The sequence below is a fragment of the Actinia tenebrosa genome, unplaced genomic scaffold (genome assembly GCF_029948245.1).
Source record: "Actinia tenebrosa isolate PJP-AT-01 unplaced genomic scaffold, QUT_ActTen_1.0 PGA_scaffold7__59_contigs__length_16204524, whole genome shotgun sequence".
NCBI classification, from domain to species: Eukaryota; Metazoa; Cnidaria; class Anthozoa; order Actiniaria; family Actiniidae; genus Actinia; species Actinia tenebrosa.
Window position 1 is genome coordinate 11,163,592 of NW_028292584.1, and position 27,922 is coordinate 11,191,513.

At 44.3% G+C, this 27,922-nt stretch overlaps 3 protein-coding genes across 5 annotated transcripts in view; 2 read left to right on the forward strand and 1 right to left on the reverse strand.

Moving 5' to 3' along the window:
- Nucleotides 1-27,922, reverse strand: part of LOC116291037 (neural cell adhesion molecule 2) — a 48,211-nt gene that overhangs the window by 14,981 nt on the left and 5,308 nt on the right. The window lies entirely within an intron of this gene.
- LOC116288057 (uncharacterized) overlaps nt 1-27,922 on the forward strand; it is a 34,332-nt gene that overhangs the window by 1,479 nt on the left and 4,931 nt on the right. The gene's annotated exons all lie outside the window — the stretch shown is intronic.
- On the forward strand, nt 238-27,054 carry LOC148905598 (uncharacterized). Its single transcript, XM_089040048.1, has 5 exons — nt 238-2,571; nt 2,952-3,084; nt 3,638-3,774; nt 25,542-25,719; nt 25,974-27,054. The coding sequence occupies exons 1-5, from the start codon at nt 1,234-1,236 to the stop codon at nt 26,231-26,233; spliced, it is 2,046 nt and encodes a 681-aa protein (XP_088896174.1). The 5' UTR covers nt 238-1,233; the 3' UTR covers nt 26,234-27,054.

A 27,922-nucleotide genomic window follows, 5' to 3' on the forward strand; every position in this document is an offset into this window, starting at 1 on the left:
ATTTAGTGTTTATAGACAAGACCACACTACATGCAAACTAGGACGCGAAAATTAACATTTTTTGAAATTCGTGAATATTTAATGAAGGTAAAAAATAATTACATGATTATTTTCTGGTTTTCAATCATTCTCAAGGGACTGAAATAACAAAAGACACGGTGGATGATATTCAACTATAGGCGAAGTGATTATCGGTGAAATATTTATATTTATTATATAATTACCAATGAAATATCTATTTTTCTCTATTTCGAAAAATTGATATCTTCACACGTGAAAATAACATGTTATTTTCACGTGTGAAAATAACACCATTGCGATGGCTATTCAAAAATACACGGAAAGAATTGTCTGAAAAAGCCAAAACATACTTTCATTGATAATTATATAATAAACAGAATATTACATGGGCGCTTGTATGGAAAGCCATGACTGTCTTCGTTGGTTATTTTTTCAGTTAGATGGTGCATATGTACTGATGTATGGTACTTGTGTGGGTGTCCAGGGTAGTTCTTTTATTGTGTGTGGTGAATTTCATATGATATCCGGTAATTTTTACGTCATATGCGATACCTGATACTTTGTATTGAGTGCCAGTATCCATTTCTACCGTGCAATTTCAACGTTTTAGGGTTTTTATTTAGTTGTATTTGGTGCCTTCAACATTTAATTTAGGTGGTCAAGCTTTCATGTAAGGTGACTAACCCCATAAGCTTCGGTGCCTACCGTAGTATACGCGGTTTCCAATTCACCACATTCAGCGCCTACTTAGTTGTGTTCGGTACCTATCTCATCGTGATTGACTCTTCTTTCCTTATGTTCTCTACCTATCTCGCTGTATTCGGTTCTTTTGCCCTCATATTCTGCTAATTTCGCATCATAAATAGCGCCTATCTAGTTATATTCGGTATTCGTCTCCATATATTTGGTGCTACTATCTTGATTGTTGGTGCCAGCTCCATTATATTCGGTCGAAAGTTGGCATTATATTATGTGAGCCAGTATTTTTGGTCAGCTGTATTCCCTTAAAAATTCGTTACCAGGCTCAGTTGATTCTTACTGCACGATAAAGTCTGGGGAGAGAATTCCGAGAGCCATCAGTATTTTCGGTCATCGGACTGTCACAAAAAGATCATGCTTCGTTAAAAGTCCCGCCAAAAACGCATAATCTGTATTTATTCCTTCTCTTTCAATGTATTAGTAGTCGATTTACTACTCTGTGAACTAGTTAATATGGAAGGAATTCTTTCAAAATTGAATCTGGGAACGCTAATAGAGAGATTTAAGTCGGAAAGAGTGGACCCTGAGACAGTTATTTCGGCGTCGGACAGCGAGCTTATTCGCCTTGGAGTTACCACCATCGGAGACAGCATTCGGCTACGTGATCTTTGTAAAGAACATCAGGCATCAGGATCTCCCAGTACAAGTGGTTGTTCATCAAGAACTGCCCGAGAAGAACGATTAGCCCTGTTTAACCCTCGTAATATTAATATTAGGCGCAGATTAGGGAGATCGACTGATGGAGATGGTAGAGATAACAAGAGGAAGAAGACAAGTACCTCAAAGAGTTGGACCGTCCAGTTTGTGTGCTTGGCTGACATATTTGCCACTAAAACCACTACTTCAGTAGAGAAACAAATCCTATACAAAGCAGGTTTGGGTTTGAAGAAGATTAAGCTGGATGTTGAAGACGATGAAAGTGAAGTGGTCAATAAAATCACATCTGACGTGAAAGATCAGACCACTGGAGAGCCTTTGGGTTTCTCCGCCTTGCGTTCCTGTGGAGGTTTTGAAATGAAACAATGCCTACCCAATTGTAGGGATCTAACTCTGATAAACTGCAAATGGTCAGCAAAAGCTCTGAGAGCAAATCTAGGGGGAGGACAGGGGAAGATCTATCTCGTTCCAATCCAGAAGTCTCTCTCTACCAAGCCACTTGTGGAAGAAAGTCCCGAGTCTAATTTAATGGAAAAATGCTCGAGATGCAACAAAGAGTTTCAAGTTAGAGTACTCAGGAAGCACCTGTGGGAGTGTACAGAAGATATTGGATCTGATGATGATCAAGTTCTTGAGCAGCCTACATTTGAGAGAAGTTCTTACAGTACTTCCACAACCAACAAAGTTGTTGACTTAACTGCTGTCAGTGAGACCACCCCAGCTCTTCAAGCTCCAACAACACTAACAGTTCGTTCATCTACCTCTTCCACTGTGGTTCATCAACCAAATACACAGACTTCTCCAGCTGATAGATTTACTTCCTCAACTGCTGTCTCTGCAGTCTCCTCAAGTCCCTCTGGTACCCTTTTAAATGAGACGGTGGATGAGGTAGCACTTAAAGTGCATAAGTACTGCATTGATAATGATGTGCACAACCCAGCAGAAATCCTCAGGTGCCTGCAAAAATTTATGGTTACTGGTAGAGAACTAGAAGTGCAAAGTGCGCAAGAGGTACAGGAGGGTGAAACTAATTTCATCATGGTAGATCGCCAAAACATTCTGGAAACTGGTCTAGATGAAATAAGCACCCTGACAGACTACAGAAAGACTCTTGAAGTGCAATTTTACAATGAGGTAACATTTAATTTTAGCAGTTTCATTTTTATCCATTGATGCAAACAAACTATCTTAAGGCTAAACAAATATGTCTTATATCCCATTCACACCAAGGCTTAAACATGTTTTAAAGTGGTTTAACTAAACAGGTTTGAAAAACTATCTATGAACACTTCACAAAATTTGGTGAAATAATGCATGTAAGCTATCCTTTGTCTTGCTCTGATAATATTTTAGAAAGTTTCATTATATTGTAGGTTTCTAGTTTCAATTTTTTTCTAATAAAAAAACATAGTTTAACTAAACACGTTTAGGTGTGAATGGGGTTTTAGTCTGTTGAGAAAATGGTCAAGTTATGATCATAATATGATTATTTGTGTTTTTCTAATACAATGTAGGAGGCACAAGATTATGGTGGGCCACGAAAAGAGTTTTTCGGTCTTGTCCTTAACGAGATCAAAGACACATACTTTGAAAATGGTTTGAGGGAACTCATGAGGGACAAGTATGTCACTATTGGGATAATACTGGGTAAGTTGCTAAACAATGATAAATTATAGTAACCAAAAAATTATAATTATTGTGGTATGACTTGCTTAGGTTTTAACTATTATACAACAGTACATCTTTAACATGCAATAAATCCCTGTATATTTCTTTCCTTCCTTCTTTCTTTCTGTCTTTCTTTCTCTCTCTCTTTCTTTATTTCTTCATTATTTTTACTTTCACTGATACTAAGCTAGAGAATGTATTATCTATAGCTTAGTATCAGTGAAAAGTAAAAAAAATGAAGAAAGAAAGAAAGAGGGAGAGAAGAAAGAAAGAAAATTTCAGCATTAAAAAAACTTTGTCCATCTTCCCTTAAAGCATTGTTTATTTGTTAATAATTATTATTCATAACTGTGGTAGGAATAACGGTAAATATTACCACTTAGGTAGTTCTTTGCTGTCATTATTGTTTCACTTTGCCTTACTTTCACAAATCATAAAATTTTATAGGTTTTTATTATTTTTCAAGTTAATTAAATGCAAATGACTTTAAAAAATTCCAAGTTACATATTGCTGATTTTATTTCAATTTCAGGGCTAAGTATTATCCAGAATGGTAACCTTCCTAGATTCATCAGCCTGGAAATGTTGGAGGATATCTTTTTAAATAATGCACCAGGCCCCTGCTTGGAGGAGCTGCAAAGTGGACTCAAGAAAGTGGGAGTTTACCAGGTAGGTTTACATGGTTATTGAGTAATTTCTGTGGAATGTGTTAATAAAGTTGACAATAGAGTGTGAAGCAGCCAATTGGAATGCATGCAATTACTGCTTGTAAAGATTTATGTGAAAGTCTATCTATGAAGTAAAATCAATGTTATTTCTGCTTGTCATTTTAGTGTTTGTTTCATGCCTAATAGTCTTTATCCAACAACTAGAACCTAGCAGCAGTAAGGGGGACTCGCGATCACCATTCGGAATTGCCCGGGAATTACCCGTGTTTATGCACTAGCGTCCCCCGCGGGAATTACCCGTGTCCCGTTATATGTTGCGCGAATGTTAAGATATTTGTCTTATATATGCATGAATGTAAAAAGTTCACCAATGACTTCTGTATAATTTGCCTAAGATCCAAAGTTAACATACCTAAGCCCAAGGGTTTCTGGTGTTGTGGTAAGAAAATGCAAATAGAAGACGACACGTCAGCACAGTGTTACGAGTGTGGTAAGAATATTCGTAATGCCGTACCAAATGCTACCAGAGAGCAGTATTACGCCAATGGAGGTCGTAAGAAAACGCCATATAAGAGAATAAAATACTTCAGGGACTGGATGAGTCATATCCAAGGTTTACATCCGGTATATTTAAGCGACGAAGTAAAGAAGAAAATCATAGATCACTTAGAAGAGCCGACCCCACAAAGCCTACGGAAAGCGTTGAGAAAATTAAAGCTAGGAAAATATTACAAAGCTATTCCCTACCTTTTGTCTGAAATTACCGGTAAGTCTATTCCCGAGGTTTCTGATATGAGCAGAGCCGAGTGGATGTTTTGTCGGCTGAATAAGGATATTCCTTATTACCCTGACGTAATTTACGAAATATTTTACAAAATAGACCCCAACCACCCCCTGTTAGGATGGATTCCGAGAAAATAAAAATGCAAAACTGGCGTTTATTTTGCCAGAAACCCCACTGGGGAATGCATCGCGCAGAACACCAAGCTATCCCCAGTGGGGTTTTTTGCATTTTGGGCTTACGGGGCTTATTTCATCCCGCGCCAGAGGCCCTCTAGTACATACACATATATCTTTCTTACGACCCACCAGAGGGTGAACTCCGGACAGCGTCCCGAGACACCCCCTGACTTTTCCAATCGCGAAACCCCCCATCGCGGGGTTGAATCGCACTTTCTACCCCTCCCCCCACGGTTGCTGTGAGTGTGGGGAGGCTTTTTTTTCACTCACAGCAACCGGTCCAAATGCATCTACAGCGAGGCTCGAACTCGGGACTTTAGGCCTCCCCAGCTCCAAAGTCCACGATCACAAGCGAACGCCAGACACATCTGGACGCTTATGTATGTGAAAATTATTATATTTAATCTGCATAATTTCTAGACCGACGTTCGATATGTAAATAGAATCCCGTCACGCTCTTTTCGAAGCAGATGTTTACTGAGCAAGCTTTCTTTGAAGCTCTTCTTTCGCTTCTTGATAGATCTTTTTGCGAGATTCCTCGGAAAGATCTTTTACGACTGTTTTTTTATTCCTTATGTCCGTCTTTAGTTTCTCGTATTTGTCTTCTTCGGCCAGAATAAGCGAGAATTCTACGTCGTCTATCTTTCTGTCACGCAAAGCCTTTGAGACAAGATCGGTAATAGTATTTACTTTAGCCCTAGATAGAGCTATTGTCGTGTCATGCTTGGATATTTTCGTGGATAGCTTTTTCATAATGCCCGTAGCAACAGCCGAAATGATACCACAAGCTGCCCCAACGCCGGCCAAAGGAACTCCAACGATTATTCCCGGCCCAGTAAGCGAAGTAGCAACGCCAGAGCCCGTTAACACAACAGATATGGATCCTGAAGTTATCGCAATCTTATGTAGCGTACTCCGGGCTCTAACGTACTTTTTTCTAACTTTTTCATAGTGTTTTGCCTGCCCTTCCAAGTAAGCCAGGATTAAGTTCGCTTTATTCAGACGAAAGTTTTCGGCGTTTAGTTCGTTAGGTGTAGTATAGGGAACATCTGGGTACAACTGAGGTGCTGATGGTATAACATCCATTATATATACTAATGTACGACGCTTTTGGGAATGATATTGAGGAGCAGCCACATCACGACAACCGGGATTACTGGAACTGGAGGGCCTTTAGGAAGATGTTTCCGCATGCAGACCCTAGTAAGTTCGAAAGAAGGCCCGATGGGATTTACTATAACGGCTCTAGGATGTACAGCAACGAGGATTTGAAACCTACGCTGGTCGATCAGATAGACAATCAACTGAAGCATCCTAAGCCTAAACCCGTGCAAGGTTGGTCAAAGGAATTATTGCTTGGTACCAGTACTTATCCGATACCCGCAGTTACGTTTAATGAACATCCAAGCTTGGACCTAACGTTGAACATGCGGATCTCTAACAACCATTCCTTTCCGTTAAAGGTGCGAGATATCTTCAAAAACGTGCCCATTGTTCATACCACCGCTAAGGAATCTCATGAATGGTTAAGCACTCCTAACATGCGTTATTGGCCGCAGCAGCTGAACTTTGCGGTTTGGTGTGCCACTAGCGGCTGCGGTGTAAGTGCAAACTTGATGAAGAATTCAATATTCATGTTTCACTTCCACTTCACGGTTAGAAGAATACTACATGAAATGGGTGTTATTGCGCTGCCGGGAGATGCTGCGTTTTATCCTAGAGATAACAAATACGACGTTCCAGCCTATGACAGGCTTTGTAAGGAGTTTGGAGTTGTGGGAAAAGACTTTAGATGCACTACCGGTGCTAACAATGGCTTGGGGCATATTTGGGCTTATTGGGGGATTGGTGGACATGTGCTAAGCGATAAAGAAGTTCATGCGTTGAATCTACGATAGAACACTGGGTATCACAAAGAAACTCACGACAGTAGCACCTTCTTTGAACCAAATGCTAAGACCACTAAGGAAGTTAGAGACGGACCTCTGTTCAAAGACGAGGGTGGTAAGTATGCAGGGGCCAATCCACTGATTATTAAGATTACCAACGACGAGCAAACGAAGCAATACTTTAATTTCATACCCCCAGAAGGTAAAGGACTAACTAGAGCCGGCCTTGCCCGTTTGAACCGCAGCATAGAAGCTTACGTGTATTCCATTTTGAGAGCTCAGGTAAACACCCGATCCAGCATAATCGGAAATACGGGCGCCGCAGAAGAAACGCTAGCCGAAGCTTTGATTCTATTCGAAAGTTCAATCTTGGAGGGCGACATTAGCAAGGGCGTACAGCGTTACCAACTAGCTATACAAAATTCTAAGGCGAGGTTGGACTATGCAGTAGCCCCGGGTTGTTGGTTAATGCCCAGTAATTTATCTATAAATACTGGCTCTGTAGTAGGATACAACAACAAACTTCAACGAGCAACCAAAGACATGAAGTTTGGGGTGAATGACGTGAACTCTGACATGACCAAGGGCATTCCTCACTTCGTAGAGGAGCCACAAAAGTCACACGAAACGAAGCTACCCGTAGTTAAGGAACCATCAAAGAAGGTCCTGCCTACGATACCTGAGGAATATGACCATAACTTACTAAAGGCCGGCTTAGCAGCTGCAAGCATTGGTCTGAGCTATTATATATGGCGATGAATAACCCCTACGTAGCTGGAGTAGATTGTGTCTATACGACTTACACAGGCGAGAAAAAATACACCCAAGCGTCTTGGGTTGATGTCACGGGCATGTCCGTGAATTTGAACTACTCAGGAAAGAAGTTAATCCTTTGTAGTATTTGCCTTGGCACGAGCAGCCATGCCAACGTCGGCTTTAGGTTCCTGGATGAGAATGGCGTACTGCAGCCTATACGTGTGAAGACAAACAACAGGGAGCCTGCGCATTTCTCCGTAGAGCCGCCAACGAATAGCGCCGAAAATCATTCCGTTTGGACTCTTCATATGGTTGCCAACTGCCATGGAAAGGTAAAGCTGCAAATGCGTGTAGATGACACCGGGAGCGTTTGCATAAATAGTATAGAAAATCAGAGAGATACGGTTTATAATCACAAGACCATTAGCACTCTTACGGTAATGAGTCTATAGAAGGGAATTTATTCCCTGAAATATATGAACCCACACGCGAAGGAAGATTGGTTTCTACATTTTTTTGAGGAGAAGGACTACTTAGAACAGCATTGGCATGACACCGGGCTGTGGGTGAAGGTTGGGGGCCTGGGATTGATCATGTGTACCATTTGCATTTCGACGGGGTATTCGTGTAATGTCGGGTTTAGGATCGTTGATGAGAATAACCATCCATTACTACCCTACAGAAAAAAAGATAACAATAGGAACCCAGCTCATTTCTCGTCGGAGCCCCCACCGTTAAGCACAGAAGACTTAACGCCGGTAACTTTTCACATGATAGCCAATTGCCAATATGCGAAGTTACAAGTTCTCCCCAACGACGTTGCCTACCTTCGGATAAATGCCGCCCCGTCAAAAGATCCCCCAACGGATGCTGTTTGGAATCATAAGACCATTTCTACTATGACCGCCATACCGCTAGTTCCGCATTATCAAGGCGGCGCGAATACTATCTTTACTTATCCCCAATCGAGGATGCCTCGGATGCCTGACGATGATAAGCCACCAGTAATACACAAGGATAAGATCAGCCCCTCATCTTCTTCAGGAGTACCACCCCAATAGCTACTACGAGGATCCAAATGTTATTCCCCACGAACTTTAGCAGTTCTCCGCCGGCCCTAAGTGCCAGGCCAAGAACGCTACCCAGCAGCCCAGGAAGACCGGCTGCCATCTTTTTTCCCAAGTCCGTCAGCCCATTGCCTAATTTCTTTACGCCCGCGCCTGTAGCCTTAAGCGCGGACAAGATCACGCCTACTACGCTCGAAATAGCGACCGCAAATGCCAGCGGAATACCATACTTCAAAAGGGCTCTTTTTACCTTTTCCTTGGTGGTAAGCCCCAACTCCTTTTCCAGGTTGTCCTTTTGCGCCCGCAATTCCGCGACTCTTTCCTGAAGGGCTTCTAATTCCCTTTGTGCTGCCTCCCTTTCCTCTTCGGGACGAGTTTGGTCATTAATTATTTCCTGCTGCCGCTCTATTTGTCCCTCCAGGTCTTCAATAGCCTGATCTCTTTGCCGGATTTGTTCTTCCTTAGTGTTAATTTCGGCAACCAACTGCCGCCGTTCCTCTAAAGAGCCGACTATGGTGGTACGTAAGTTCTTAGCTTCTTCCTTGCTTATGTCTAGGTCTTGCAGGGCAAGTTCGAAGGCCTTTTGGGCTTGGTCCCTATCGCGTAGGGCTTTGTCTGTTTGTTCTCTCATTTCTATTATTCTTTGGTTTTTATCGTTAAGTTCTCTCTTTTGAGCATCGAGGAGTAGTCGGTTTTGTCGCATGTATTCTGCCTCCTTTTCCTCCATTGTTTCCTTTAGTCCTTCGACTTCCCTTATCGCTTCGATGCTTTTTTGTTGCCGCTGCATTAGGGTCTCGAACTTTTCAAAGGCTTCGCTGGTGTTTTCATCGTTTTCTCTTAGTCTTTCCACCAAATTAGGTCTTCCTAATGAGTAGTATAGGGAATGGGGGTTCTAGCGCAGTGACCACACGAGGATTTCCCGTTTAAAGTCACTAACCCGTGTTTGCGTAGCCCTCATTCCCTATGAGACCCCCAGGATTACCCGTGGGGGTAACAGCGCACTCGAAATATGTTAGTTTACGCCAGGATTACCCGTGAGGGCAACAGCGCATTTTTTAGTATAGGGAATGGGGGTTCCAGCGCAATCTCAACACGGGGTAAGACCCGCGTCAAAAATCCACCTACGGACGACCCCCACTCCAAGTGTGGTTGAGGGCAACAGCGCACTTAAATATGTTAGTCTATATATGGAGTGCGAAGAATGTAAGAAGTTCGTTTAGAAGAGTGTATAGAATCCCATTGTTTCGGCAACCATTTTCGGCTACCTTTTCTACTGGTAGACACATTTTGCGTAGGAAAAGTATTTTTTTGTGCCCACTGCGCTGGTAGTGTCCGTGGTGCGATTTGCCTCTCCTAGTAGCAAGGGCCCCAAAACGAGTCCTCGTAGCAAGGGCGCGGCAAGACACCGCTACCTTTTGGAAAATCCATAGTAGTAGCCCAAAACCTTCGACACCTATATATAGAAGATGGAAGAGCAAAAGAGTATTTCGACTACATTGCAAGAGATGGGTATACGAGCAAAGAGTAGGCTACTAGCACATTTGCTGCTGGACAATGCCTGCGACGGAAACCTGCTGCGAGACATATCCAAGTGCGACTACTTGCGGGACAACGAAGGACCAACCAGTCTGCAGCCGCTGGAAGGATTGCCTCCTTTCGTAGACGATGTGTTTGTCTATGGTTTTGTTTCCGAAGAGAATTTGTATGGAAAGAAGCTGCTTTGTAGGAATGCGAAGGCAATAGTCTCCAAGATATCCATCGCAGCCACGGAGACATTTGGGGTGTTCCTACCAACCAGCGTAGTGCACACGTGCAGGAAGGGAAACATAGTAGACCACGTCTCCAATATGGCAGCCAAGTGGTCCAGTTTGCATGGAGAACCCGCCGCGGTATTCGTAGCCAAAGTAGACACCTCGGAGTTGTCCATAGAAGCCGTAGACGAAAACATTTCCAAGTTTGCTAGGCTGCTACAAGCACACGGATATGGAATATACTCCGTGGACTACACACAGGATTTCTCCGGAACTTTGGATAGAGCTGCATTGGTGCGTCGTTTGCGGGAGTTGGGATACGTGCCGCAGCATAGTAGCGGTTGGCGCAACGGTACGATTTTGGAGAACACGCATGCTGTGGGAGAACATGTTTGCACTTGGGTAGAAGACGGAAAACGTACGAAAATATACAACAAAATAGTATCCAACTTCGAAGCCGGAGAAGTGCAAAATCCAGTAGGAGCAAAGCTAGCAGAGTACGTGGATTGTCCGAACGACCACCTGCGTAGAACATTCCTGCACCCAGACGTGCAGAAAAGAGGATGCAGCAGAGTGGAAATATCCATCTACGGCAAAGACTTCTCCAAATCCCACACCAATGCTATAGCGGAGACCATAGAACCTTTGCAGGACATATTCGTAGTACAGCCGCCAAAGAATTTGTGGTTGGCTCTCGCAGAACACTTGGATAGATGCTGCTGCATTTGCTGCGAAGAGACGGGAGAAATATTCCTAGCGTGGTACTGCAATTTGGGAACACGGCGCATAGCCGGTGTGCGAGTTCGAGGCAACGAAAAGTGGGAACAATGCGTACTTTGAACGATAGCAGAGTTTGGGTTCCGAAAATGTCCTATATTCCGCGTGGATATCCTAGGAACAGACCCGGTGGAAATAGCTCCACTGCGCTGCTACACGAAGGACTCCCCAACCATACTAGCGGAGTCCAAGTTTCCCACTCGAGTGCATGCAAATGCCCCCACCATTGCCACGATGCTGCCCCCAACGGAACACGTGGAGTGGGTTTGGCGCACAAAGAAGGCACAAAGGATCGGAGTAGAAAAGAGTCCGTTCGGCATTTTGGAAGTGCCTTCCTCCCGCAGAATATCCTTCCTATCCAAAAGAAAACGACAGCAAAGATTGGAAGACATACGGGACGATTTGGAAGGAGACGAGTGGGTCGAAGCTACGAAAAGATACCACGCAGAGCTGTCGGAACAAAGGCAGTCCATCCTGCGGCAGAAGGAAGAAGACAGGAAAGCCATAGAAAAAGAGTTGGAGAAATATAGGAAACTATTGGATAGGATTTCCAGAAGGACAGACAATTTGCGTAGATTATTCTTTGGAGAGGAAAGCCCGTTTGGCCCAGAGACGCCTAGGGCCAAAGTGCATAGGATGGACCAAATACCTGCAGGAGACTACAAGATACTTGGATATGCGATCCCCAGAGACTTGGATGCCAACTGGTTGGCAAGAGGGCACCGCGTAGTATTGCGAAGGGATAGAGAAACTTCTGTAGCATGGGCCACGGAAGCCCTATTGGAAGCGTGCGCGGCTGGAAAGTTCGAAGCCAACGGCAACATACGCACTGCCATACCCGGAGAAGAAATATTGGTGGAGTGGCAGAACAACATAGCCACTGCCTTCGTGCCCGAAGGACCTGGTTTGGATACGTACTACGAATTGGCTAGGGAAATAGAACATCCCAAACACCCGGAAAGACTACTGGAAGTGCCGGCGCCACCCAACAAAGAATGCGTGCAGGCGCTACATATGCATCCAGGCGAATACCAATGCTGGAGATACGCCAAAACCACCTACAGAAAAAAAGAAAGGACAATACTGTTCCTTTCCGAGCTATGTTCGGAGTGCGTATTGGAGGGCTGCACGGTAGAACATGCTACTACTCCGGTTTGGGGACACTTCTTGGACGAGCAAAAGATAGACTGGACGTCTCCACCACCGCTATACTGCAAAATAGGTAGGGAAAAGACTACCAAGGCAAAGAAGAAAGACAGACTGGTGCACGTCTCTACTCCGGAATCCTAGGCCTGCAAAGGGCGTTCGCCTCTACTCCATCTCCGGAATCCTAGAATTTCTCTGCGGTTTCGTATCCTCCGCTCTGTAGTAGACAACTTTGGGTGGTTGCATGCGCGCCCAAACGACAGCAGCAATGCCTGCGACTGCAAATAGTACATTGCCGGCTATTTGCCAGTCTATTTTTGTGGATACTTCCTCCACTTCACCCTCTATTTCTTCGAAGGAATCCTCTTCGGGTTCCTCTTTTTGTTCCATTTTAGCTAGCAATTCCTCCTTTGCGTCTCGGAGTTCTTCTCTAGCTTTTTGGAGATCGTCCAAGACTATAGCAAAGGAATCCTGCACTTCTAGGAAATGTTTCTGTAGGTCTGTAGTAGGTGGTTTTTCGGGGATTGCTACCTCCAGACCATTCTCTCGCTCTATCCTGCGTATCTTTGGTATGCCTATGCCGTACGTTTTGGCTACCTTCTGCAGCCCTACGCCATTTCGTCGATCTTCCAACAATCCTGCGATTTCCTCCTCGGATAGTATCTTGGGTGTTGCCATATATATCTACGAATACGGTTCGAACATAGCTAGGTACCTATGGATCCATAGGGGTATTCCGTGGGTCCATAGGATATAGACATGTATCTCTACATAGCTGCGGGTATGGTCGCATACGTGCTAGGAAAACAAAGAACTACACAAATACTTTTGGAGATCTTGGAAGGTCTCTACCGACTTCGCATACCAGGCTACATAGCCACTTTGGCGCAACTACCACGAAATAGATAGAGGGTGTCGAAGGTTTTGGGCTACTACTACGGATTTTCCAAAAGGTAGCGGTGTCTTGCCGCGCCCTTGCTACGAGGACTCGTTTTGGGGCCCTTGCTACTAGGAGAGGCAAATCGCACCACGGACACTACCAGCGCAGTGGGCACAAAAAAATACTTTTCCTACGCAAAATGTGTTTACCAGTAGAAAAGGTAGCCGAAAATGGTTGCCGAAACAATGGGATTCTATACACTCTTCTAACGAATATTCTTACCACACTCGTAACACTGTGCTGACGTGTCATCTTCTATTTGCATTTTTTTACCACAACACCAAAAGGGTTCTGGCTTAGGTACGATAACTTTAGGTCTTAGACAAATTATGCAAAAGTCGTTAACGAACTTCTTACATTCTTCGCACTCCATATATAGACTAACATATTTAAGTGCGCTGTTGCCCTCAACCACACTTGGAGTGGGGGTCGTCCGTAGGTGGATTTTTGACGCGGGTCTTACCCCGTGTTGAGATTGCGCTGGAACCCCCATTCCCTATACTACTTAATGCGTTTTTGATTTCTTTTGGGAGATTACTGGTGAGCCTGTCGGAGTCTCTCCTTTGGTAGAGATTATACCACTTATCCCTTCCTTGATACTGGATTTGAATTTGCCCCTTATCTCCGGTTTGGAAATTAAGGCGGGTCAAGTCCACATTTGGAAATTTCTCCCTTACGTCGTCTAAAAGCCCCCTTAGCATTTCAGTTCTTAGGTCCGTGGAATCCAAGTTTTGCAATTCCAAATATTCTGGAATAGATCGCCCTGGGTTCCTTGATTGCCACTTATCCTCTAAGGAACGCCAGGCCTCGCGGGCCCTGCTGCCATATTTGCGTCTTAGCTTGTCAAAGAGACTTCGTCCGTCTACGTTGTCATCAGGAAGTAAAGACTCGTATTCTTCGTCGTTAATGTCTACTTGGCCTTCTTCGGTAAGGGGATCAAAATCCGTTCCTTCTACTTCCATTATATATGATAAGCTCAAAGTTAAACCCCAACGTATTACCTAAGCAGGTTGGCGGACTAAAGGCAGAACGCACCTTTCACCGGGTTACATTCACACCTTCTAGCGCAAAGCCAGGAGAAACCTTGTACGTAGGCGTGCCCCGTCTAACGGATAACCTAGTCTTAGTTCCTGGCACCTTGGCTTTGAGGTTTGACCTAGCGGTACAGTCAAGCCCCACAGATGAAAGGATTATCGTTAACAACGTGGGTCGCAACATTGTTTCTAAGATGAGAATTAAGTTCGCCGGGGAATCCTTGCTGGACTTAAATAGGTACGATCTGTATACCACGTACAAAGACTTATGGTTGACAGCCTTTGACCGCGCGCAAAGGATAGAACAAGGAATTGGTAGTGTCATTCTACGTAAGGTCCGCACACCTACGAAAACGCAACCTACTGACGGCAGCGGAGAAACCGCAGTAGCAGACGCAAAGCGAATAAAGACCGCCTATGGTAGCAAGTATGTCATACCGTTGGACTTTGAAGTGATTACGAATCACGGTGTGTATTACCCAAGACAGTTATCCGAGCTACAGTTTGAAGTAACTTTAGCAGATGCTAATAACATCATTGGTGGGCTGACCACTGCACTTACCAAAACAGCCCCATACTCTATTACCAACTTAGAGCTACAGTACGAAACGGTGTACAGCGAAGAGCTGGCCCGTAGCGCTGGCATGGAATACAGCTCCGGAAAGGCATTCCTTTACGACCACGTAGTGATGTATAAGACATTTAGCTTCTTGGATAAGACGGATGAGGTTATCAACCAAAGCATTAACCTCCCGCGAAGAAGTCTCACGGGGTTAATGCTGGTGTTTGCTAAACCCTACGAGGCCGGTAAGCGCGACTCCGAAGCCTTTCACAACCCTAACATTACTAACGTCGGCGTGAATATTAACGGCGTTCCAAACAAGGTTTACTCCCAGGGAATAAAGCCTGAAGACATTTACAGAGAGGTCGCGCGCAAGTTTGGCGACCAAATTAACCCTGAGGAATTCTTCAATGATAAGTACGCGCTGTGGATCGACATGCGCACAACGAACGACGAAGACCTACATGGTCAGGGTTTACGTTTAGTAAATACGCAGGATGGGATAACATTGGAGATCAAGCGCACCAAGAACGCCAGTGCGGGCGACGGCGACAAAATAAACTGCTATGTTTTCGTAGTCTCAGACGCGCAACTGAGCGTAGAAATGAATCAGCTAAAGAGCGTTGCCTATTGATCCACTCGCTCATCCTTTTGATAAAAAAATATTGTTGGTATATAATGCTTCGCGTATTCGAAAACAACGAAACCAAACTGCAATGCATAGTGCAAGGCGATAAACTATACTTCAAAGCAAAGGAAGTGGCGGCTGCGTTGGGTTACGAACGCCCAAAAGATGCAATTAAGGTGCATGTTCGTGAAAAGTATAAGGTAAAGCTTAGCGAACTTAGAGTGGAGGTGAATCGCCTCCCCTCGTATTCACAGCCTAATTCCCTGTACGTAACCGAATCTGGGTTGTATCAACTAATATTTAGCTCTAAGATGCCAACGGCAGAGACATTCCAGGATTGGGTCCTCGAGGACGTTCTTCCCGCATTGAGAAAGACAGGTAAGTATGAAATAGAAAGGCGGTTCGATAGTCCTAACAAGTTAGTCTTCAAAATGGAAAATGAGTTTGACCTGCATAAGAAAGTCGTGGACTACATACGCCGCTTCTACCCACAGATGCTCATAGTGCCCGGCTTAGGGGAATTGCAGGATTCTGACAGCAAACGCATAAAATGCTGGCAGAAGGGTTATCAAAGGGGTCAACCCGACCTCTTAATACTGAACGCGCATTTAAGGTATGAAGGGCTTTGCATCGAATTAAAGACGCCGAAAGGAAATGGCATACTCTCCGCAGACCAACGCAAGATAATTTCGCAGTATGACGCGAATGGTTACCTGACCATGGTTAGCAACGATTATGACGTCATCTGTCGTGCCCTTAGCAACTACGCGGAAGGCATCCGTATTCCCTGTCGGTGGTGCTGCAAACGCTTCAAGACTACGGAGACAAGGGCAACGCATTTAAGAATATTTCATAGATATAATGATCGTCAACCAAATACACTGGCGTGACCTGATTTGCGGTAAAGCATACGAAATAAAAAATTACGTCGTCTTCGAAGACATCGACCGTTTACGGTTAGTCCTCAAAGACTTAGAAGGCAAGGAATATTCCCTTTGGGCGCCGGATTGCGTGCGGTACGTAATTCAGGGCGAGGAATTCACCCACTTACGCAGCTATGGTAAGGTAAATGGCCGATGGAAGTTTGACATTGAAAGAAGAGTCACTCCATCTCCTCTTTGTAGTTAAGCGCGTCTGCTAAAGTCCGCTGCGCTTTAGGATCCGCGGAGCACCAATGCCCCACAAAGGATCCTTCGGAGAATACCCTGTCGCAATGAAGGCAGGTGTATTTTTTACGCGGTTTGGGTATCGGTGGCTTACGAGGGGTAATGCAGTCGGCAGGTAGTTCGCAAGTAATACAGTCCATATATTGAAAGGGTAATTAGAATGCCTCCCAGAAAGGCAGCTGCGTAGGCTAGCATATACCTTTAAAATGGGTCCTTATTTTTATTTATTATTATTAGATTATGCAAGCGCCCTTAAAAGGGGTCTTTATTTTTATTTATTATTATTCATTATTCTTAATAATAATAAATAAAAATAAGGATGGGATTTGAGACTCTTTGCACAAACCCTACTTTACTATTTTAAGCCGCCTACTAATCCTTACGGGCTTTCCTTGCCGCCTCATTGCCGGCATGCCAAGCTTCGAAGCGATCTAAGTACTCTTTGAAACCGCCTTGGCCGTCGTAGAGGCACTGCCAAACATGTTGGTCACTTCTTTGACAGCCGCAGCGCTCACAAGTTGCCTCCCAATATTCTCTATCCTCCCACCTTACGCCTTCGACGCAGTCAAACTCCGCAAAGCGCTGGTCAATTTCCTTCTTCCGGCGCGTTAACTTCCTTTGGGTTTCCTTTGGGCAACATCGTGCAGCAACGTCGCCGTGCTCCTCGCAAGCCACGCTCAGCAGGTCGTAATTACCGCGGCATCGATGTCGGTGCCATTCATCGTTCTTGTCCTCCTCGCAGCGCTCACATACATTCTTTAGGCAAACGCGGTTATCCACGTGGTAATCCAACATCTGCGCGCTGCTAAAGAGGCGATTACACTCCTTACAACGCCTTTCGCGTGCCTTCTTAGCGCATACCTTCTTTTCCAGGTGGTATTTTAACATTTGCTTGCTGCTGAACTCCTTGTTACACCGCTCACACTCCATATATAATAAGGATTTAATAACCCTTATATGGGATACCGCATAAAGTCCTTAATGGACTCTTTTGCCCCGGATACTATTTCAAAGAGTGTCTCAGAATGTTGACGTTTAGGTTAAATCTTTGTTAAGGATGCCTGGAAACTATTTCAAAGAGTGTCTTAGAATGTTGACAATAAGGTTAAATCTTTGTTAAGTATATGTGGAAAGCCCGTAAGGATTAGTAGGCGGCTTAAAATAGTAAAGTAGGGTTCGTGCAAAGAGTCTCAAATCCCATTCTTATTTTTATTTATTATTATTAAGAATAATTAAGGATATTTAATAATAATAAATAAAAATAGAACCCCTTTGAAGGGCACGTCTTAACAAAGATTTAACCTAAACGTCAACATTCTGAGGCATTTTTTGGAATAGTTTCCAGGCATCCTTAACAAAGATTTAACCTAAACGTCAACATTCTGAGACACTCTTTGAAATAGTTTCCAGGCATCCTTAACAAAGATTTAACCTTATTGTCAACATTCTACAGGGGATATCGCATGAAGTCCTTAACGGACTCCTTAGCCCACGTTGCCATAGTTATCAGCGCGCCAAACCGTTCTGCACGCTTCAGACCGCACATTTCATCGTACAATTCCTGCACGCGCTCTTTTAACCGGTCTATCTCCTCCCTTTGCATTTCTATGGTGTCTCTTTTATCTTTTGCGTCGGCGACAATTCTTTGCACTGCTTCCACTGGCTCCATATATATCAGGGAATAAGTTCCCTTCGAGAGAAGGGATATAAATGAACCCGAATCACATGCCTTGTAACGCTCTGATAGTAGGACCCACCGGCTGCGGAAAGACCCAATTCGTGGTAGAGCAACTATTAGGACCCTTTAGATACCGTTTCGACTACATCGTGCTGCTTTGCCCCACCTACGTGAATAACCGCACCTGGACGGGCATAGGAGTGAAAGATGACGACTTCTTCGTAGATATCTTAGACCCTAATGAGTTATCCAGCCATCTTAAGTTCTGGCACAAGCAATTCCCTAAAGATACACAGACTTTACTCATATTGGATGACATTGCCTGTGGGGACGACGTAAAAAAGCGCACCTCCGAATTAGTGAAGCTCGCCTTCAGCGGTAGACACGACAATATCAGCGTTTGGTTGCTCTCGCAGCAGCTTACCAGCGTCTCTAAGCCATTCAGGGAAAACATAGGATCACTTGTCGTATTTTATACTCCAAGTAAGTCTGACCTGGAAACCATCTTAAGCGACTACGGCGGTGAGATAAGCAAGGAACAGTTACACGAATACATGCGGCACCTAAAAACGCACCAACATTCCAAGATGATCTTCTCTTTGAGGTTTCCGTATTCCATTAACATATATGGAGATTGAGCAGCTCTTAGATGAAGTCCCCACACAGTTAGACGAAAGTAACCTCAAGGAACAACTTAACATCCTTGTGTCTTCTGGGAAGTGTAAAGAAATGATAGGCAAGGAACTTACCCATGAGCAGGTTAATAAGTTGTCAGAAGATGAAGTCAAGAAGTTCCATAAGAGGTACGAGGCTGCCCTTGCAAGTAAGACCACGGACGCCGTAGCAGACTCCGCTATCCGACTTGCCACTAAATTGCTTGGACTTGCGCTGCCCATAGACGACGTGGAGCAACTCCAGAAGGACATTAGCGAGGACTATGTCATCGCCCAAGAACTTAAGATAACCTGTGGGTGGTTGTCTTTGAAGTGCGGTAAGTTAATGGCAGTCGCCTCTGCGGCACTTCACGTAGCTCAGCACGTCGACTTGAAGGAGGTACTGGTGTCTTGGAAGGACTTCAAGAAGGACAGAGAAGTCGAAAAGGTCTTCCAGGCGGCACTTGCTGAGGTACCTGATCAAGTCGCCTCAAGTACTTAGTCAAGTCGTTGTCAAGTCACCTCAAGTACTTAGTTAAGTCGTTGTCAAGTCATTGCCAAGTCATTGTCAAGTCGTCATCAAGTTACTTGTCAAGTCCTTCAAGTCCCTTAATATAAGATGAGTGGCACCGAAGAACAACCAGAAAAGGCTCCTGTAGAAGATACCAAGATTACCAAGGCTAAATCTCCGGGCAGAGTCGCTGCCGGAAAGAAGCTCGCGGAGATGAATAAAAAGAATAAAGCCAAAAAAGAAGAAAAGGTGGAGGAAAAAGAAGAGGAATCCTTTATTAATCCGGGATACGTCATTGGCGCGTTAGGAGTCGCTATAGCAGCAGGCAGCCTCTACTTACAATGGCGGGCTACGAAGCCAAAAGTAAAGTGGGAGGCCGCAACATATCACGCACCTGTGGAACCGGCTGTTAGAAAAAGCAAAATCCCTGAAATGGAGTGATAACCTTCTCGCTTTGTAATATAATGTCAACCGCGTTATTGAAAACTGTTGAAGAAGCAGCTATCATTACTTCCATCGTTGCGGGTATTGGTTGGGTAGGTAAGAAAGTGCTCAAAGAAGACTTTACTGAAGACCCAAGCAAGAGCTTCGCTAACTTTGCTAAAATGACCGCTGCCGTGGGTGGGGCTATCATGGTAAAGGATTACCTACGGAAGGAAAAGTACCTACCTACGGTGTAATATATATGGCTAGCGTGGTCGCAGGTGGAATTATTGCAGCCTTAGCATTCACTGGAGCTAATTATGGCGGTCAATATTTGGATAGATTAGTTAGAGGCGACAAAAGCGGAGATTTGGCCGCCGAAAGGAAGAGACACGACTTAGCGCTGGAGAAATATCAGCGAGACGTTGCAGCTTGGAATGAAAAAAGACAAGCTTACAGGGATTGGTTGGACAAGAACTACCAAGACAAAATGCAGGCGGATAAGAACTTCGAAAACACAGACTACGCCTTTAAGCTCTATGCGCAGGCGCACCCCGCGGCATTAACGGGGTTAAGAAGGCCTCAGTTTAAGAATTACTATCAGCCTTCTAAGAAACAAAAAGACAATGAGCTGGTATTTGTAGGAGTTGCAGGGCTGGCGGGAGGCGTAGCTTTGGCGTATCTGCTCTGAGCTGCGCTCAGATCACTAGAAGGGGACTTGTCCCCTGTAATATATGATCGTCTTTTTGGAAAGCGATAAAAATAACTTTACCACTTATTTGAATCCCCCCATTAAAGCCCATAAGGTTCGGCTGGTTAGTTGCTCTTTGTACAATTCTTGGTATAATTTAATTAATGGCATGGTCACCGTGTATAAGGGGTCTAACAATTACCAAGGCGTAATGTTACCCGATGGACATTACACGCCAATCACACTGGCCAAGGAATTAGCAAAACACGGTTATACTCTCACCACAGGATTGCCGCACGAAATGACCCTCAAACATAATATGTCAAATTTTTCAATGACTTTTGGAAAGTCTGACCCATTGGGATCTTTATTATGTGCCTCGGGTAAGACAATTACCGACACAGCCATACCTGTGAAATGGAAAGTCGCATCCTCTTACGAAGTCTATTGCGATTTATTCCATAGTTACAACAATGGAGAAAAGTCTTCTCTTATGTCTAAGTTCCTGCCCAAAGGTAATCCATTTGACCTGGTAGAATACACTCCCATTTCTTTGAGCTATGACTTGTCTAATTTGGTAAAAAGCATAAACATCACCATTAAGGTGGACGGAAAGACGGTGGATTTTAACGGACGCAAGATCAATCTTGTCCTATCCTTCGCTTGAATCAAGCGAAGCGCGATTCTATTCATATAATGGGCCGCGTAGAGGACAAACTCAAAAGGATTTACTATGGGCCTGAAGGCTATTGGAAAGGAGCGTCGGCCATCAAGAAACTCGCGACCGCGGCCAGGGTATCAGATGAAACGGCCAAGAACTGGCTAAGAAAACAAACCCTCTGGCAGGTTTATCTTCCCGTGCCTAAGTACATTCCCAGGCCCAGCTTTACCGTAAATACCCCCAATGAAGTTCATCAAGCGGATTTGCTTTTCTTGCCGCACGACAAGGTGAGAAAGAAGACCTATAGATACGCTTTGACCGTAGTTGATATCGCAAGCAGATACAAGGACGCCGAACCCATAACCAGCAAGGATTCTGGGGAAGTCGCAGAAGCCCTAGGTAGGATTTATAAGCGCGTCTTGAAATGGCCTAAGCTGCTGCAAGTGGATGCGGGGACAGAGTTCATGGGCGTGGTTACCAAGACCCTGAAAGACCACGACACCAAGATTAGGAGAGCCGAAGCTGAGTACCACAGGGGTCAGAGCATCGTCGAAAGATTTAATAAGACCCTGGCAGAGCGTCTCTTTGGATACCAGTATTGGAAAGAGCTGGAAGATCCCTCCAAACGCAACAGGGAATGGACCCAGAGGCTCCCCCAGGTCGTCGCGGCTTTGAACAACGAGGCGGCCAGGGCTACGGGAATGAAACCCAAGGATGCCATAAAAGAGAAACACGTGGAACATAAGTCCTACGTCAGAAGTTCAAGGGCGGTCGGACTGAAGGAAAAAAAGCTACCCCGCAACATAGTGGTCAGATACCTCTATCAGCCGGGGGAACTCGAAGGTGGCAGTAAGAGAGCCACGGATCCTAACTGGTCTTTGGAAACGTATGAGATTTCGAAGTCCGTCACCAAGGAAGGGCAACCCGTGTTGTATTACCTAAATGGCCCAAGTCGTGGATTTGTCATGGAAGAGCTGCTCATAGTCCCCAAAGACTCAAAGTAGTGCTGCTCCACGCGCCCGATTACACTCTAGGCATGTCAGCCTTACGTTACCTCTGCAATGCCCGCGTTTATTATTTATGCGATCCACGGAGAACTGCTGATCGTCATTTGGGTCAAACCTCCATAGTAGAGGTATGTTACACTTGGCACACCGCGCCCCTTTCTTATAGACGTCGTCCACGCATAGGTCGAACGTCATATCTTTTTCTTCGTCGTGCCGCTTGTAGCGAAGGAGTTTCTTAGCAATGTTCTCTTTGGCTACGTCTTCTGGGGTCTTATCGTAGCGCAATTGCGGACCCCAGGCTCTTTTTAACTGTTTGGCATACTCCACACGGCTTACGGCGGTGTAGATAAGGTTGCTCCAACACAGCCGCTGGTCTATGATCCATAAGGTTTCTTTTATGGTAAGCCCTTGCGCGCTGTGGACTGTCATACAATAGCCCAAGCGCCAGTCTGGATGGGAGGTTATTTTTTCCACCTTTTCTATGGGTACCCAGGCTTTATCATGCGTTACTGCGTTCTGCAGTTGGATGTCGGTACCAGGTACCCAGACGTCTCTTTTTTGCATGCGGGTGTCGTGGGGTTTGTAAGAAACGGGCACCAAATGCGTAGGGAAGCGCTCTCGGTGTATATTGAGTAAGTCTTTCTGTATGCGAGACTGTGCCGCGCGCTTACTACTTAGCACCAGATCCTTAGGGTGCCAGGCGTATAGAAAGTCCTCGTATTTCTTCGCTCGTACGCGTTTGCGCAGTGTTTTGCATTGCTCGGCGTCACTGAGGCCCCTCAATTCCGCTTTCAGGTTTCTTATTTGATCCTTACTGCGGTAGTCGGTGTTGATTTCCTCCGCATGGTCTACGAAATCTTTCAGCCATTCGTGGGGCATCTCTCCGGCTATTGGAGGAGGCTGGCAGGGATCTCCGGCGAATATTACTTGACACTTTCCACGGAGGAATTCTACGAATTCTTTGAGGATTTCTAAAGGAACGGTGCAAATCTCATCCCAAAGTATCACCGGAGGTATGTCGTGGATGGCTTCTGGTACCCACTTTTGGCCATTCCAACGGAAGAAGCTGTGGTACGTTTGAGCGTCGTGGCCCATTTCGCAGAGTTCTCTTTCCAAACGATGTGTTGGCGTTAGCACCTTTATCTTAGGAAAGAGTTCTAACACGCGCGTAGTTTTACCGCTGCCGCCGGTACCATAGAGGTAAGAGAAGCGTTGGTAGGAAATAGGGTCCGCAACTGAAGGTAGAGGCTCTTTGGTAGGCGTAATGGAACCGCGGGTGTGTTCTCCGTGATATTCTACACGTGCCCTCCAAGACCTTATCTCCTCATCTTTGACGCGCCATTGGCCACTTTCTGCAAGTTCATCGGCAGTGTAGAATTCCTTCATCTTTTCCAACACGTGCGGTTTCACGTATAAGGAATCCGTGGCTACGCGGGGGATATCTTCTTTGTCAAATCTTAACAGCATCGCTAATAGGTTAATGTGCGCATATGCGAGCATGCTGGCACGCAGATGGTAATACTGCGGTCGATGGTCCTGGTAATAACACAGCGCATTCCATTCGTGTAGTTTATCGTCGACAAGGTAGTCCCATTTCTCTATAGACACCATCGTTCCTTTGTCATGCGCACGTTTTATGAGGAAGCTTAACTCGCCGGCGTCCGTTATTAGGCGTCGCTGCATATGTTTTTTACCCTCCTTAGCGCCCTGCGTGAATTTACCTATGACCACACGCGCTGTGGGGTTATGCTCCGGTAACCATTGCGTGAAGGCGCTGTGACAAAGTATGGCTTCATGCGCTGTGTATTTTAAAAGTTTGCGCTCTTCAAAGAACTTCAATAGGGGCACCGGTATCCATTCTTTCTCCTGCAGGTGCTTCCCATACCACGCATAGATTATGGGGTGCAGACCCGCTGCTAATTTCCAGGTGGTCAACCGTACAAACCCCGTTGCTGGGGCGTCGTAGTGACCATCCAACGCAACACGAAAGAATTGCGAGTCTGGATGCCCGTAACGGTCGTAATATTCCTTACAATCTCCTAGGCCTTTGAAGCTTGCGGGGTAACAATGTTTCATATCCAGCGACACGTATTCGTCTTCATCGTACTCCATGTTCCACAGACCACCGTGACCGTGTTCTACACAAGCTTTAGCTATATCTTTGAACTCCTCCGGCGTGGATTTCCACCCGTTTCTTTTCTTTGCGGCTAAGAAGTCCAAACTGCGACTGCTAAGCACTTCGTCAGAGAAGTCTTCTCCTAAAGTCTCACAGGCGCTTTGAATGCGCAGCTGTTCCACTTCAGGACGATACAAAGTGCCGTCTTGGGTCATAAATTGACTTCCCTCCGCATCCATTAACCAAATGGAATTCTCGTGCATTAGTTCTGCAAGCGGTGACTCCTTGTAAACGCATGTTTCTTTCTTCTTAGGGAACCTTAACTCCCTCCACGCATGTGCGTTATGCTGGTAAATTACGATAGGCGCACCCCGGCCCCCATACTTGTGCGTCCCGGAGTAAATGAAGCCGTCGGTGATGTCTTTCACGTGTATGCGCCTTTCTAAAGCAACCTCTAACTTCTTGATGTTTTCAATGGTGGCTCCTGCCCTACGAGTAGCATGCTCCCATTTCCTGATGGCTTCTCTTCTCTTCAACGTAAGCTTACCTCCCCTAGAGGAATCCTCGAAGAACTCTCTAACTAACTTACCCACGCAGTTACCCGGATGCCGCATTGGTTTGAGCTTCTTAACGTCCGGGTTCTTAATTTCATACGCACCGTAAATAACCACGGTGACCGGGTAAGCAACTTCGTAGAACAACATGTCGATGCCCACCAGCGCCCCAGGACGCGTGTCCTTGTTTAAAACGAACAGGTCCTTCCTGCCAGACGCCCGTATTGGATTCCTGCCCTTTTCTATTATCCACTCGCCGTCTAAATACTTTATAAACGTCAACTCCAGGCGGTAATTACCTTCGGGCATTAAGTCAATTATCCTTTCTGCTCTTTCCTCGCTCATCGTCTCATCTGTATCTCCCTCCATAAACGTTGTGAAGGCAAAGTCGGCGTCTAAGCGGTCCAGCACCTGAGTTCGCAGTCGGCGCACAGTCTTGTTACTAATGCTTTTGATGGTGTCCATCTATATCTAAGGAATATTTTATCCTCCGTTTGCGACACAAATATTTTAACCTTCGCAAACATAGCAGCAGTAAGGAAATCTTCGCGCAACATATAACGGGACACGGGTAATTCCCGCGGGGGACGCTAGTGCATAAACACGGGTAATTCCCGGGCAATTCCGAATGGTGATCGCGAGTCCCCCTTACTGCTGCTAACCTTTACATCCATGTATTATTGCATTGATCCATTTATTATTGCATTGATCTTATTATATGGATTTAATGACTGTGCTCTATCAACTATTTTAGCTTTTAATCAAATATTAAAAAAATAACATGTTTTGGTTCTTTAGGTAGCTAACAAGTTGCCTGTTTTTCTTCACCTTCTTAAACCTGGACCTCCAAGTCCCCTAACAGTTAGAGGTATAACAAGCTTACTGCAGCCACTCTTCAGTGAAGTAGGATCGAATAAGAGAAATTATGAAAATGCTGTGTACAGTCAATTCATAAAATATCTGAGGGAAACTGCAAGTAAGTAAAGAAAGAGAGAGAGAAATAAAGAATGAAAATAAACAGTGGGATTAACAGTGGATTTCACAGAGTGGCTCTTCTTCCACTGGATTCCAATTGGAATTTAGAATTTGATTTTTATGGAGGGAGGAAAACTGGAGAATTGAGAAAACCCTCAAAGCACTGGAGAATGTACAGTAATAATCTTAATATGAGAACAATTTCATTTTTCCTTTCCTGCGCTAAATATTAATTTTTATCTTTTTTCTTCACAGGTGGAAGTAGAAATGGTGTCACCCTAGCACACATCCTTCAGTTTACAACAGGTGCTGATCAAGAGCCAGTTTTGGGTTTTGTGATCCACCCCAGTGTAACATTTGTTGAGGCTACAAGTTCTTTTATACCTTCTGCAAATACATGTATAGCTTGTTTGAAGCTCCCACACCCATCACATGATGTTCCCTTACCACCTACAGAGCAGTTGTTCTATCTATATGATCTTGCCTTTTCAAATGCATACTTTGGTAATGTGTAAATGAATCATCTTTATATTTGCACTTTTGCACTGATCTCGTATTTATGCTGAAAATGTTCATTTTTGGACAATTTGGTTGGATTTCAAAGTAACAGTGACTAGGGATATAAAGTCTCATGAAGGCAGTGACATCATGGCTGTTTCAGATACAGTATATATGTTTGAGATGCTTTTGAATTTTATTGATTGACATTAAATTTATGTCCATCGCAAAATGCTACACCATGAGAGATATTAATTTTGTCACTGGACATAAATTTATATCACAATGAAAAAGTGCAAATATAACTTTAACTTGTTAATTTGTTACAGTTCAATTGACAGTTTGTTAGCATTTTAGATTTTCATCTTTATGGAGTAGTTTTGACATGTTTCTTAATTATTTCAAGTGCTATCTTGAAATCTTCAATCCCATAGTTAAATGAGCTATAATATTGAGACTCAAGTTCTCTTTGACATTCTTCATCAATTCCAAAGTGCAATGGGAGTAAAAGTGGTTGATCCTCACCTTGATTTGACTCATTTTCCCTCACAATTCCCTCAACACCATAGCTAACGATATCATGGATGGTCAAATTGTTATCAATGTTATTATCCTTCATTTGGCCAGCTAACCACATCCGCATAGGGCTTGACCTTGTTGTTCTCATGCAATGTCGAGACCATGCATTCCTCCACATTTCTAGTTTGTCACTGATTTTAGGCATGTAAATGTAGTGCAGGGCTAAAAGATGTACTTCACTAAGAGGATTAAGGATGTTGTTGTCCTCCATGAAATAAAACAAATTGTAATAATAACTCAATACACCCTCAAAAACATCTCTCCATAGTCTTTCAATGCGTTGATTGTGAGTGCTTTTCCCTGTTATAATGTTGCCACGGTCTGAACCCTTTGCTTCAATCATAAAATCAGCAATACCAATATTCTCTTGACCCATATCAGTGCGCACTCTGCTTGGGATTCCATATTCATGTACTGGCTTGAGGAAGCATTCGAGAACAGTCACTGCTTTATTGTTGTCTGTACATTTAAGCATAACAGGCATCCTGCTGAACCCATCAATGCCACCAACAATTATAAAATTCCATCTTATTAGTTTATGGTTGGTGTCAACATGCCAAAGGCTATTTGGAGCAGAAACATTGTAGACTCTTCTTTGAAGTCTTCCTTTTTTCGTGACTCAACACCCACCCTGTCCACCCTATTGATACTTTCCCTCAGCCGAGATCTTTGTACTTTGACACCTCTTTCAGAAAGAAACTGTTTTAGCATTCCCTCGCCACAGTGCGGAAATTCTCGAGTGATTTTATCGATGTGATCATCAAGCTCTTTATCTGTGATATCAGAAAAACTTAATTTGCTAAGTCCATATTTTCTCATCCTACGATAAATTGTACTTTCTGACAAGGTCATGATTTTGGCAATTTCACCAATAGAAAAGTTTTCTTCCAAATAACATTCCAGTACAGACTTGGGAATTTCGTAAATTGGCGGACCACATTCGTTTACTTGATGAGGTTTTTTTGATCCAAATACATTGCATTCCATTCTCAGGGCCATTATTTCATCTCTGTTTTGCAAACCTAGATTCCTTAAATCAAGCAAGGAAAGCTTGTAAACAATATCTGGAGTAATTTTCTCGCACTCAAAACGTTCCGCTAGATGTTCGAGGTTAAGTTTCTTCAATA

Excerpts from the sequence above, each read along its gene's own strand:
- LOC148905598 (XM_089040048.1), top strand. The coding sequence starts at position 1,234 with ATGGAAGGAATTCTTTCAAAATTGAATCTGGGAACGCTAATAGAGAGA. Across the intron at positions 3,085-3,637 it reads CACTATTGGGATAATACTGG|GGCTAAGTATTATCCAGAAT; the intron begins GTAAGTTGCTAA and ends TTTCAATTTCAG. Across the intron at positions 3,775-25,541 it reads AGAAAGTGGGAGTTTACCAG|GTAGCTAACAAGTTGCCTGT; the intron begins GTAGGTTTACAT and ends TTGGTTCTTTAG.